Here is a 14,065-nt window from a genome sequence, read left to right on the forward strand (position 1 = left end):
TAATCTCCCTCTTTAAATTTTTCCTCTCTTTTCCCTACTGTTATTTTCTGGTTTATTTCCTTTTTAGTAGATAATAAATCTAATCTGGATCTAAGTTTTCTATTAAACATAGCTTCAGCTGGTGAAACATTAGTAAAACAATGTATTGAATTTCTATAATGAAAAAGATATCTACACATTAAAGTTTCAAAAGACACATTTCTATTCTTGACATCACTTAATGACTTGTACATAGAATTCTTAAAATTCTTTACTGCATTTTCTGCAAAGCCATTAGTAGCTGGATGAAAGGGTGGTGATGTCTCATGTTGAATCCCATTTTTAAAAAGAAATTCAGAAAATTCTTTAGAACAAAATGAAGCTGCATTATCTGTTACTACTACTTTCGGTAAACCAAATCTGCTAAAACATTCACGAAATTTTTCTACAGTTGTATTACAATCTAAATTTTTCATAATAAATGCCTCTGGCCACTTAGTATAACAATCTACAATTAATAATATCATTTTACCCTTTATAGGTCCTAGGAAATCAGCATGTACTCTTTCATATGAAAAATTAGTTCTAGGCCATGAAATAATTTTAGACTTTTGAGGTTCTGGTCTTGCAGACATACAAACTTGACAAGACTTAACAAAATTTTCAATACTATTATCTAAATTTGGAAACCATAAAAATAAGACCTTGCATTGTTCTTCATTTTAACAATGCCCTCATGTGAAACATGAAGCTCCTTTAATAAATTATTCTGTAATTTCTTAGGTATTACTATGCGATATCCCCACATAATAACTCCACTCTCAATATATAATTCACTTTTACGGTTAATAAATGGTTTAAAAGCTTCATTTTTCATATGTTTGAAATCCATACCTTATCATGTTGTAAACACTACTTAAAAGATCCTTTCTAGTTTCAGATCGAATTAAATTTATATCTATAATATTCTGATCTTCAATAAAATTAATATAATCACATTCTTGATTATTACTGTTTAACACTGTTGACTGCAATGGCAATCTTGACATACAATCAGCTTTAACATTTTCAATACCTTTAATATGTTTAAATGTATAATCAAAACTTGACAAATACAATGACCATCGTTGCAGACGCCCTGCTGCCATTTGTGGTAAGCTTTTATGTTCACCAAACAATGCCAATAATGGTTTATGATCAGATAATAATTCAAACTTTCTACCTATTAAATACTGATATAATTTCTGAACAGCCCAATAAATTGCTAAAGCTTCTTTATGAATCATGGAGTAACCTTTCTCCGCTTTAGTATAAACTCTGGAAATAAAACTGATGGGTCTTTCTGTCTCGTCTGGCAAAATATGACTTAAAACTGCTCCTATTCCATTTTGTGAAGCATCACAAGCTAAACGCAAAGGTAAATCTCTACTATAATTAATTAACACATTATCTGAAATAATATCTTTCTTAATTGTATCAAAACTTTTTTGACATTCTTTTGTCCAATTAAATTTAATATTTTTCTGTAATAAATTATATATAGGCTTTAATTTAATAGATAAATTTTTGATGAATTTACCATAATAATTAACCATCCCTAACCATGCACGAGCTTCTGAAACATTTGTAGGTGCAGGTGCCTTAATTATAGAGTTCACTTTTGACATATCTTTAGATAATCCCTTTTCAGAAATAATATGACCTAAATATTTAATGTCCTTTTGAAAGAAAGTACATTTATCTTTATTGAGCCTAATACCTGCCTCTTTAAAGCGTTTTAAAACTTCCTTTAAATTTTGAAGGTGCTCAAGGTCATTATTTCCAGTGACTACTACATCATCAATGAAATTTACTACTCCTTTGGCTCCTAACAAAATCTTTTCAAGTTTTGCTTGAAATATAGCACTAGCTGGTTTAGTACCATAGGGCAATCTATGTAATTTATATATACCTCTTGGTGTGGACCAAGCTAACAACTTCCCTGTGGCTTCGTTTAATATCAAATGATTAAAAGCATTTCTTAAATCCAATCTACTGAACTTTTCACCTCCTTGTAAAGCTGTAAATATATCCTCAATTCTAGGTATTGGGTGATTAAACTCTTTCAAATATTTATTAACAGTAATTTTATAATTAGCACATAACCTTAATTGACCATTCTCTTTGATAACTGGAACTAAAGGTGTACCCCAATCAGAATTATCCACCTTGGAAATAACGCCTTCTTTTTCTAATTTTGTCAACTCCTGATCTACCTTTTCCTTAAATGAAAATGGAATGGGTCTAGGTTTCATAAAAATCGGCTTAGTGTTTTCTTTTGTCTAGACAAATCTCTTCACCCTTAATAACACCTAATTCATTTTTAAAAACATCTGAATACTCTTGCAAAATGCTTTCTAAATTTGAAACGCTTACAGAATTCAAACCTATTAACTCTTTCATGTCCATATCAAAAAGATTCATTAAATCTCTACCAAATAAATTTCTACATCCATTTTCCACTACTAACAAAGAACAATGAACTTCTTTTCCATTTAATTTTAAATTAACTGAAATTTCACCACTTGGCTTCACCAATTGACCACTATATGTTTTTAATTCCAATGCAGTATGGTTTAAGGGGGTCTTCCTATGTGACGGCCTGTTTTTTAGGGATATTTTAGGATTTTTTTTCTACGACCAGTAAATATTTAGAGCTTCAAGTTTTTTATCATTTATTAACACATATTTGGACAGTATAAATATAAAATTTCAGCTAAAAATATTCAGTCAAACTAGAGTTACAGCGCTCTGAACACCCCCGCCTCGAAAAAAAGAGCTCCCACTTCCTCCACGATTCCGGCTGATCGGCTTATCTGAAAAAAAAAAAATAAACGGCGTTTTAATTTGTAGGCTTAAAAGCACGGAATGACCTATAATCAAATGAATATAAAAAAAATTGGATTTTTGATAGACATTTGAAATAAAAGTTGCAAATTAGGCGTTTTTTTTTTTGTTTTTTGCTATAAAAAAATCGAAGTTTTGAAAATTTTCGATTGATAATAGTTCATTCCATGCGTTTACATATATTGAGTGTGCCCTGTAAATTTCAAGTAATTCGGTCCAGCCGTTTCTGAGATACAATGGAGGAAAGTTTGAAAAACACAGTTTTGAGAAAAACGCGTTTAAAGTTTCAAGTCCGTTAAAAACTATTAAAATATCAACTTACTCTCAATCGGCGATGCCTGGTCCATAGAGTATTCCTTCCTCTTCCTCGTGAAACTCTTTTAAAGCAGATTGTTCAGCTCTTGAGTCAATCCTGGCTTGTTTAACGACATCACTTACGCGCCGCTCAGAACGTAAGATTCGCTTTTCATCCCGTTTCTCAACATACGCTTGGGCTTCACGACCAACAGGGCATCCCATAATCGACATAACTTTTAAAATACCTTGAAAACCTTCATTAAAGATAATAACTGCTAAGTAGCTAGCAATTTCAACAATTTTGGGACCAGAATGAAGATGTTTAGGAGCGAAAGTCCAAATCAAAGAATTCAAAGATTCGTTATTGTTTTGTGTCTCTGCTCCTAAACAACGAATTAATAATTCGTCTTTCGATAAATCTTCGAAAACCGGTTTGATAGCTTCTTGGACTTGCGGAATTAGAGGTGGTTTATCGTGATGAAATTGGTCCAGTTCATTATTAGCTTCAGCCTTACGCCATTTACACCAACTGTCTTCGCCTTCTGGACAAAATTGATGCTGAGGGTTTTGATCAGAAGAACATTTGTGATAGTACGTTGCCCAAACTTCCTTTCTCATATCTTCAAGCGAATCTGGATGGCGTCGAATTGCTAATCCGTAGAATTTTGTAATTTCTTGGATAACTTTATCAGTAAGTTTACCTGCTCCTTTTCCTCCTATTCCTTTATTGGTTTTATCCTTTTTAACAGCCCGAAGTCGTGTTCCCATCCTCTTTTCTACGTGACCCACACATTCTTTTTGTGTTACCGCAGTATCTCCATACGGTTTAGTATCTAGGATCCCCTTGAAAGTTTTGCTGTCACCGTCGCCAATGTATGTTAGATACTTTACGCCATATTTTTCTACAGACCTCAGAAACATTTTCGTGATGGCACTTATTTCCATTTTACCGGAACTTCCGGAATGGTTTATGGTGCATTCATCTACATGCGTTTCATACCACATTTCGTATTCTAAAGGATTTTTTTTTTTTTTTTTTTCCACAAATTACATCCACCACAAAAACTACTCATGACCATGACATCTAAAACTTTCCCAGTGTACTTGCCGATCAACGTAGATACGCCGAGCAGAGATGAAAAGCCTCTTTTCTTCCAAGTACCGTCACCTGACACAGTCAATTCATCCTGTGGTTTTCCTGATTTTTCATTCATATTTTTTTCTTGCGTAACAGCGAATGCCAATAAAGTATCACACAGTGAAGATGTAGCAATATGAATGTTTTCCAGTAGTGCAGTATAAGTAGAATTTGCAACACCCGAACACATGTCCATAAAGCTACAGAAAAGATTTACTCCTTCTTGACCAACTCCCAATAATCGCATCGCAAATACAAACCGACGATTAACCTCAAATGCATTTCCGATCAACGGGCCTGAGTTTATAACTGTCTGTTTTTCACACTCACACGATAAAATAATTTTAAAGCCTAGGCCTCGGAAACTTGATCGCGAAATAGACACGTCACTTTTACAAGTTTTACATATAACTATTTCAGAGATTGCAGCAAATACAGAAACAAACTCCAAAATGCAATATGCGAAATTCGAAGCGATGGGAACCTCCATGTTCATGTTATTTTTAAGTTTATTGGCCGAAGCTGATGTAAATACCGTATCATTTTGGTGGGTAAAACGGTTTCCACTAAACTTTCTTTTTTTACTACGACCAGGATGAACATTTTCACTCGTACTTCCTTTCCGTCCACTCATTATGAAAAAAAATAATTTGTAGCTGTTGCTCTCTTCGAAGTTCAACCAAGACTAAAATAACTTCGGTAAAATATTATAACAATAGAAATTTCTGTTTAAGTCTGTAGAAACGTGTCTAAACTTGTATAAACGGATATATGAATAAAAGGGAGGCCACGTATAAAGCCGACGGTACACAATAGGCCCGGGCTCTAACTGCCAACTCAGCGCTCCGAACCGCTCTTCCTTTTACCTGCTGTATCTTTAAAACGACTTCGAATTTTCTAAAATCGCTTTACTACCGTATTCTAGACATGTTAAGGGAGCAATTTATGAAAAAAAAAAAAAATCGATTTTTTCAACCCATCACATAGGAAGACCCCCTTAATTTAACATTACAAAATTTTTCTTTATAAATCTTATAAGGAATGCAAGAAACAGTCGCTCCTGTATCCAATTCCATATCTAATGGTATTGAATTTACATAACATTTTATCATAAAAGGAGAAATATAATTAATGTGTGACTCATGTTTTACTGTAAATATATCCACTGAATTATTTTCAATATTTATATTATTTGTAGGCTTATTTTTACACACTAATGCTAAATGTCCTATTTTATTACAAATTTTACATTTATAAGACTTGTATTTACATCTAGCAAATGAATGATTAGGTTTTCCACAATGAACACATTTTAAAATATTACCTTGGGGACTCTTGTCACATTCCTGTTTATTAAATGTTTTTATTTTTACCTGTGCACTAGATTGTTTACTATTAAATTTATTTGAAATTTTATTCACTGACACTAAATCACTTTGTTGAAATGATGATTCCTTATTTAAAGCTATCTCCAATAAATCTTGAGTATCCTTTGTTACAGGCTCTTCACATAATCTATCTTGTATCGGCCCTGGTAACATTCCCGTAATAAATTTGTCCTTGACATACTCTTCTATTCCTTTTCCAAAATTGCACTCTGTTGCCGCTTCTTTGACACGAGCAAACCACTTGGATGATGACTCACCCTCCGCCTGCCGTAAATTGTAAAACTTTATTCTTTTTCTGAAATGGGCAACTCTTGGCTGAAACCTTAATTTTAAAACTTCTTCAATTTCCCTGTATGATTTTTCTTTCGGTAAAGATGGATGCACCATGCTTTTCAAAATTTTGTATACATCTTGATGTAAGGAAATTAACAGGGTTGGTAGCTGTCTTGCTTCATTTATTTGGTTTGCAGTAAAATGCTGTTCCATCCTTTCCAAAAAACAGTTAATATCATCTCCTTCTTGAAAGGGTTTAAATGAAATATTTGACGCCATGTCGGTTGTAATTTGTAACTTTTAAACAAATTACAAAAATGAAAAATAGCACTTGCGAATTATAAATACTTTTACTTCGTCGCCATTTTATAATGTTGTAAAACATTTGATGTACTTTGCACGCTTAAATAACTTGCCTTTATAATAATAAAAAAAAAACTGCTTGAAATGAATGCACACTTTTATTGAAGGACGCCATGACACTTACTTAATTACATTTTCCAATGTTGCCAACCTTAGGAACAATAATTTCCAATATACTACATATTTGTTTAATTTTTTATACCACAAAGGTGGCAAACAAGCATACAATCCTTCTGATGGTAAACGGTCACTGTAGAGAGACTTTGTATAAAAGTCGATTGCTTGGGTACCTCTGTCCCATTCGTGTTTCAACCGTGAAGCAGTTGTGTTTGCACGGCTGTGTTTCGGTTTGAAGGGTGGGATATGGCGTGAATTTACTGGGTACAGAGGAATAACACCTGAGTCCTCAGGAATGGCAACGCATGGGGGGTATCATAGCCGAAACGGTATACTCTGTTATGTCCATGGTACTGCTCATGTCTATAGGCGACGGTTACCACTTTTCATTAGGTGGGCCGTCAGCTTGTTTGCCATTCTAAGTTGTATAAAAAAAAAAGAAGGCTATGGACGCCTGCAACATTAGGGGTGCGCTTTGCCGACTCTGAAGAAACCTAAAACTAGCCTTATTATTGATGTGTTTTGTTTTTTTTTTCTTTTGCGCTCAATTCTTAATTTGAAACAAAGCCGCAAAATGCTCTAATATTTAAAATAGATAAGAAGGAGGTTTTAGTTTTTATTAATAAGATGGATAATGACTTAGAGATTGAACTGGTAATTTACCCTACATACAGAAAAAGGGCCAAGCACCTGTTGCAGCTTTATGAGATAAAACGCTGACCAGATTCATTAGCTCTGGTCATGTCACCAGCAAACTGGAGTACAACCATATCATTGTTGGCATCTTTCGTTTCATCAGAAGATGATAGAACGAACTGTACGTATCGTTTGTATGCTAATTGCTCAATGACTATGTTTTTTAAATGTACATAATGTCAGGATCATTGGGACAAGGTTAGCTTAAGTAACTGTAAAATGCAATAGAATGTTACTTAACCATATAAAAGACTCAAGTAACTTATTTATATGTTACCAACTAAGGGAGTTTGACAAATCCCTAATTCGCTCCCTTAGGGATAACAATGTATAAAACAAAATTAAATTAAATTATGGGACAAGTAATAACTGGAGTAATGATGATGACGATGATCTATATTAGACCAAAACATACTAAAGACTTTCTTTTGGATTGTGGTTCAATTTTATTATATTCTTGACCTTCTAAGTGGTTGGTTGTATTGTCGTATCGTCGTGTGGTCCCGGCATAGAATAGGCCACCCCTTCCTTTCTCATAGGTGTCGTAAGAGGCGACTAAGTAAACTTAATGGTCGAGGGTTGGGTAGCAGCGTCCTTCTTAAAAAGGTCAACAAAGCGTAACTGCGGTTGCTGATCTGCTTGTCAAGCGTGGCAACTACTGGCCTCTCGATAGAGAGAGGCCTATGTTCTGCAGTGGACAGTAAATGGTTTATATGATGAAAATGATAATGATTCCTACTTCATTTGTTCACCTTTGGACTACGAAAGTATGACCATGTTTTCAAACTTCGCTGATAACTTAAAGGGTGGTACAATCTATACCGGGACCACACGGCAATATAGTTAAATATATAAGTATTTTTGGTAATCAACACAACCGACCGTTACCGGCCTTAACACGAGTTTATTTTAGGAAGGAAAACGGTAAATAGGTACCACAAACCGCTAAACGTTAAGTGTGAAATCAACGTGTTATGTATGAAATTAAATATAATTACACTTCCTTGGACCAGGGTCAGGCTTCTTTCTCTTTTGCGGAAAACTGGACAATCCAGCAATTAGACGTCTGGTTAAATCACTATACACTGTTCAAAGTGTTATTTTCTGAAGTGATTTATTGTGTATGATTTATTGTATATGTATGTATATTAGTACTCGTATTCATTAACCAGGTCGAAAAAAGTATTCTTTTTCTCGTAAAAAATTAGATTTAAAAGAAAAAAAGAAAAACAACCACAATCTGTAGCAACGGCACTACACAGTACAAGGTATGATATACCTATTATTATACTATTATATTTATAAACTATGGGTATATACCTGAAAATAAAGAGATTTATTATTATTATTATTATAATGATTACCTATTATATTTATAATGATATAGTATCTTATTAAAATAATAAATGCGGAAGTTTGCAAGGATGGATGGATGTTTATTAAACCTTCACCCAAAAATATTGAAAATTTGATACCCGAATAGGTTATACCCTAATTAAGTACATAGAATACTTTATGTACTGATTTCCACGAAGGAGTCGATGAATACAATTTTACAATAAAAAAAATAAAAAAAACAGGTAAATATAAGGATAGTTTTTTTTTTAATGGGTGATAATGGAATGGTTACCCCGCCTGTGCTATCGGTATACACTAGCGAGGTACCAGTGATGGATGATAAATGAGGATGAAGTAGGTCAGTTAGCCCATCGTGAAGAATTCAACAAGAATTGTTCACTATGGTTTCCAGGGGGAACCACGTGGAGGTCGACCTAATAGGGCATATTGCTAGCAATGGGGCTGTCAAACTCCATTGCTAACTATCCCTTTTCCCCTAATATAAGGATAGTAGGATAGAGAGAACAGAATAGAATAGACATTTATAATCGGATTCTGATAGGTTGTCTAATTCATTATTCAGATTAAAAATAATGTCGTTATCAACTTTAATCTCAATTTACTGCAAAAAAAAAATGAAATAAAAGTTGATTAAGACAGTACTGTAAATCTAAATAATGCAGCTTTTCTATTTTTTTTATGCAACTTAGAATGGCAAATAAGCTGACGGCCTACTTGATGCAAAGTGGTCATCGTCGTCTATGAACATGAGCAGTACCATAAATACAAGTGTATACTGTTTTGCTCATGATACCCCCCCCCCCCATGCGTTGCCATTCCTGAGGACACAGGTGTTATTCCTCTGTACCCAGTAAATTCACGCCATATCCCACCCTTGAAACCGAAACACAGCCATGCAAACACAACTGTTTCACGGTAGAAACACGAATGGGACAGAGGTACCCAAGCAAATGATTTGTACAAAGTCTCCCTCTGGTATCCTGGCAGCTAATAATGAACCTACTTATACAAAACTATGTTTACTTTGTGGCCCCAGATGTTAAATACCTGACTTTTAATAAGGGAGTATCTTGGTTTAAGACCAGAGGATCGTCATGGTGTAGCATTTATTATTACTATTTGTATAAAAACCTTCATATATATTTATTAGATATTCATGGTGTTACAGTTAATATTTACAGACTAGTATTTAAAATATTAAGGCAGGTTAACAGGTTTCTTACTATTCTAAAATTACAAAATTGCTTTGCGCAAAAAAGGAAAAGTACAATGTGGATATGCGATCACAAGACACTCAAATATAAATATTTACTAATGCATGTATGTTACAATATATTCAGTACTGCTATATTTATTTTTATTTATTTTATTTTATTTATTTATTTTTTGGAAAACATATAGCTGAATTACAGTCAATACATAATCAAATTTATATCTATGTGTATCATAAATCGTTTTCACATTTGCGTAATAACACAATTGATCGGTTTTCATATATATATATATATATATATATATATATATATATATATATATATATATATATATATATATATATATATATATATACGCATATATATATATATATATATATATATACACACACACACACATATATATAATGATTAAAAAAGTTATAAATTTTGATGAGACACCTTTATATACACAAGTTACTTTTATTGGGACGACAATAAAATGCGCTTCCTAAAACGATTCCTCTAATATGCGTGCTAAGGTCACAGAGCATGAATATCATGTCTTATATCCACGGACATTCGTCTTGTCTGTCGCTATGCTCCAAGTAACTATGTAATTGACTTGCAACTTGGCCACAGATGACAATCACACAATAAAACTCCGAGATGATAGCTCTACACACCGAATGTCCTCGGCCTATTATAAAAATAACAAATATGAATACAATAGCGTGAATATTTTATTATAGACGATTTTAAACGATGAAGAGACGAAACTCTAATGCAAATAAAAAACCAGCTACATAATTGCCATCATATCAGCCCTTAACTTTTTTTTATGCAACTTAAAATGACAAAAAAACTAGCTTAAGCTTATATATAGTAATACTAGCTGACTCGGTAAACGTTGTTTTACCATAAACATTATTTCTAGAATTATACATGAAAATATATCGTACTACAATTTTTATTTTCGATTGTCATCTTGCAACCATATTGCGGCATATAAAAATCGCGATTAAACAACAGGGGTTGATCGTAAAAGCGTGAAAATTTAAATCTGTGTGTATTTTTCAATGCTAAATCATAATAAAATAGAAATAAAAAAATTAGTCAAAAAAATAAAAAATAAAATTTAGGGGTGTGTCACCCTTATCATTGAGGACTATGAAAACTAGATGTTGGCCGATTCTTAGACCTACCCGATATGCACACAAAATTTCATAAAAATTGGCAAAGCCGTTTCGGAGGAGTTTGGTAACAAACACCGTGACACGAGAATTTTATATATTAGATGTTGACTTAAAATAGTTTCATAGATTATTTGCAAAACAAACACCACCTCGGCACCTATATGTTGTTATCGGTAATGACATTCAGTGAACCTTAGACCTACTTACGTTTACTGCATTCTATTATTATTATAAGCAATATTAGAATGTCAATATTTCTGTATTCTATAAGTTATTTATATTTATAGCGATCTTTTGCCGGAAACATGTAGTTCCGTGTGGTCCCGGCCATCCATTCCTTTCGCGTAGGTGTCGTAAGAGGCGGCCTTCTTAAAACAACTCCAAAGCTTAAATACGGTTGCCAATTCGTCTGCGAAGCGTGGCAACTACTTGAAAAAACACCCTAAGGGGAGACTTTGTACAAAAGAAGATTGCTTGTGTACCTCTGTCCCACTCGTGTTTCAACCGTGAAGCAGTTATTCGCATGGCTGTGTTTCGGTTTGAAGGGTGGGATATGGTGTGAATTTACTGGGTACGGAGGAATAACACCTGAGTCCTCAGGAATGGCAACGCATGGGGGGTATCATGGGCGAAACAGTTATGTCCATGGTACTGCTCATGTCTATAGGCGACGGTTACCGTTTTCCATCAGGTGGGCCGTCAGCTTGTTTGCCATTCTAAGTCGTATAAAAAAAAAATTATCATTACATAGGGGTAATATCCGATATCGATATATTGAGTTTTTCTGGACATTGATGACCACCCATTGCGATATCGCTCATACCAGTCGGATATATAAGAACCAGAATAAGAAGAATATAAGAAGAAGAAGTAAATATAGATATATTTACGAACGGGTTCTTTTTTTCGATATTATATATTGGATAACCAATATCTAATATATATGCTGTTAGGCCAATATATAAATATTGAAGGATATTACTCACCCTTAACATAAACCCCCTTCATAAATCTAATTAACCCTTTTAACAACGCAAATAGCTTATCCGTTAATGAAACATTAGCGAAACGCGCATGCAATAATATTTTAAGTCCAGAAATAATCACTGGTTGTGCAGAAAACGTGACTACGTTTCATAACAAAACTTTAGATATTTCTAGATCTTAGGATACAAGTGAAACCACAAGTGGATTGATTGCATTGCCACGAATAGCTATATAAAATCGATTCATAGCAAATACTAGCAAGTTAAAAGGAACATTACATAACTTGTCTTAATAATACCAAATTGTTGAAGATTAAATGACATTTTCACAATTTCTCTAGTTGCGGTACACTTTATCAGGATCCAATTGCGTAATAGAGAGTGCTTTATAGTAGGAAATGGCCTAGATCATTTTCGTGTAACTAAAATTAATATCTCAAGGTATTCGATCGAGCAGAAAATGTTAGCGTAAGGTGTAAATCTCAAGGCACAGACGACAAGTTTTCTCAAATATTTGACATTAAGATAAGATTTGAAAAGTACATATTGTAAGTAAATCTGCTGTAGATTTATAATAGTATTGTATTTTTTTTTTTTTTACAGAATGGCAAACAATCTGACGCCCCACGTGACGGAAAGTAGTAACCGTCGCCTGTAGACATGAGCAATACCATGGACATAAAACAGAGTATACTGTTTCGTCCATGACCCCCATGCGTTGCCATTCCTGAGGACTCAGGTGTTATTTCTCTGTACCCTGTAAATTCACGCAATAACCCACCCTTCAAATCGAAACACAGCCATGCAAACACAACTGCGTGGCTTGCTTGGCGTGCTTGGCGTGAATTTACTGGGTACAGAGGAATAACACCTGAGTTCTCAGAAATGGCAACGCATGGGGGGTATCATGGGCAAAACAGTATACTCTATTATGTCCATGGTACTGCTCATGTCTATAGGCGACGGTTACCACTTTCCAACAGGTGGGCCGTCAGCTTGTTTACCATTCTAAATGGTATAAAAAAAAAAACTGCTTTATGGTTGATCCAAGCAAACGACTTTTGTACAAAGTCTCCCTCTGGTACTTTTACTTTTACTACCACTGTCACTAATTTAACAGAAACATCTATTGTAGAAGATGTTTGAATAAACGTAGTGAAAGAAAACTGATACAATGTAAAGAAATTCAGTTTGTAGAACATCACTCAAGTAGAAAGTGTTTGAAGACATCCCATAAGAGGTTATTCATGTAGTAAAGATTCAAAACAGTGTTAGCGATGTGTCCGTTTGGGGGGCCACTGGTACAGATGCTTCTGCTATTGTTAGCTATACAATGCAGTCATCAATCAACGCTTGTAGCTCCTCGCTGTAATGGCACAGCGAAGACTCATAAGAGATCACGTGATTGACAAGTGCGAATTGAATCCGTTTATTGATCAAAGGCGTTACTAAATTCAATTTAGGTCAAACTGTAATGTACTATCATTAATCATATGTATTAATAAATCATTTTGAAAGAATGCGAGTAATTTTAATAACTTATAAATTGTTTTAAAATGTCAAATTACTGCTATTTTACAGTTATTAATTGAGGATAAATACTTTGCAGTAGCTTTTACAATATAGATAAGATTATAACAATTATGTGTTTTATTATCATAGGAGCTCCGAGGATGACATAATGTACAATAGGTTAAACCGATATACATATATATTAATAGGTTAAACCAATCGATATCTACACGCAATGTCTGGTAGAGGTTAGACATAATGGTTAAAATAGTATGATTTTGAATAAAATATAATTTATTTCTTTAAAATTATAATATTCTAAAAAAGGTGAACTAATTATAATAAGATTAATTCTTATTTATTCAATTTTTATTAAAGCAAATAATTCTACAATTCATAATTTTTTCAATTCAATTCATCGTCATGGCACCAACATTTTTAAGTGCAAAAAAAATTATTGAAATTGGTATACAAAAGAGGAGATATGGTACCAAACCATTAAATATACAAAAAAAAAATACAGTCAATATGGAAACATCAATTTTAAAGTCGCTTAATATTTATCTATGCTAAACATTGAAGCTATAGTCTCCATACCTACCGAATAAAACGTTAATGCACTACGAAAAAACAATGCAATTTATATCGTATTCGATTCAGTGCACACGTCGTGCGAAGGTGA

At 33.5% G+C, this 14,065-nt stretch overlaps 2 protein-coding genes across 4 annotated transcripts in view; both read right to left on the reverse strand.

Annotated features, from left to right (window-relative positions):
- Positions 1–14,065, reverse strand: part of LOC113515580 (myc box-dependent-interacting protein 1) — a 63,820-nt gene that overhangs the window by 19,554 nt on the left and 30,201 nt on the right. The window lies entirely within an intron of this gene.
- Positions 2,677–4,336, reverse strand: LOC128201234 (uncharacterized). The gene is made up of 2 exons (XM_052897588.1): positions 3,188–4,336; positions 2,677–2,834 (listed from the first exon to the last, which is right to left on the reverse strand). Exon 1 carries the CDS (start codon positions 4,165–4,167, stop codon positions 3,190–3,192), a length of 978 nt encoding a protein of 325 aa, XP_052753548.1. The 5' UTR covers positions 4,168–4,336; the 3' UTR covers positions 2,677–2,834; positions 3,188–3,189.

This window comes from Galleria mellonella, unplaced genomic scaffold (genome assembly GCF_026898425.1).
Source record: "Galleria mellonella isolate WM207_F2 unplaced genomic scaffold, CSIRO_AGI_GalMel_v1 utg37, whole genome shotgun sequence".
NCBI classification, from domain to species: Eukaryota; Metazoa; Arthropoda; class Insecta; order Lepidoptera; family Pyralidae; genus Galleria; species Galleria mellonella.

What these genes read in the sequence shown, in the direction of transcription:
- LOC128201234 (XM_052897588.1), bottom strand. Translation starts at nt 4,167, where the DNA reads ATGTGGTATGAAACGCATGTAGATGAATGCACCATAAACCATTCCGGA.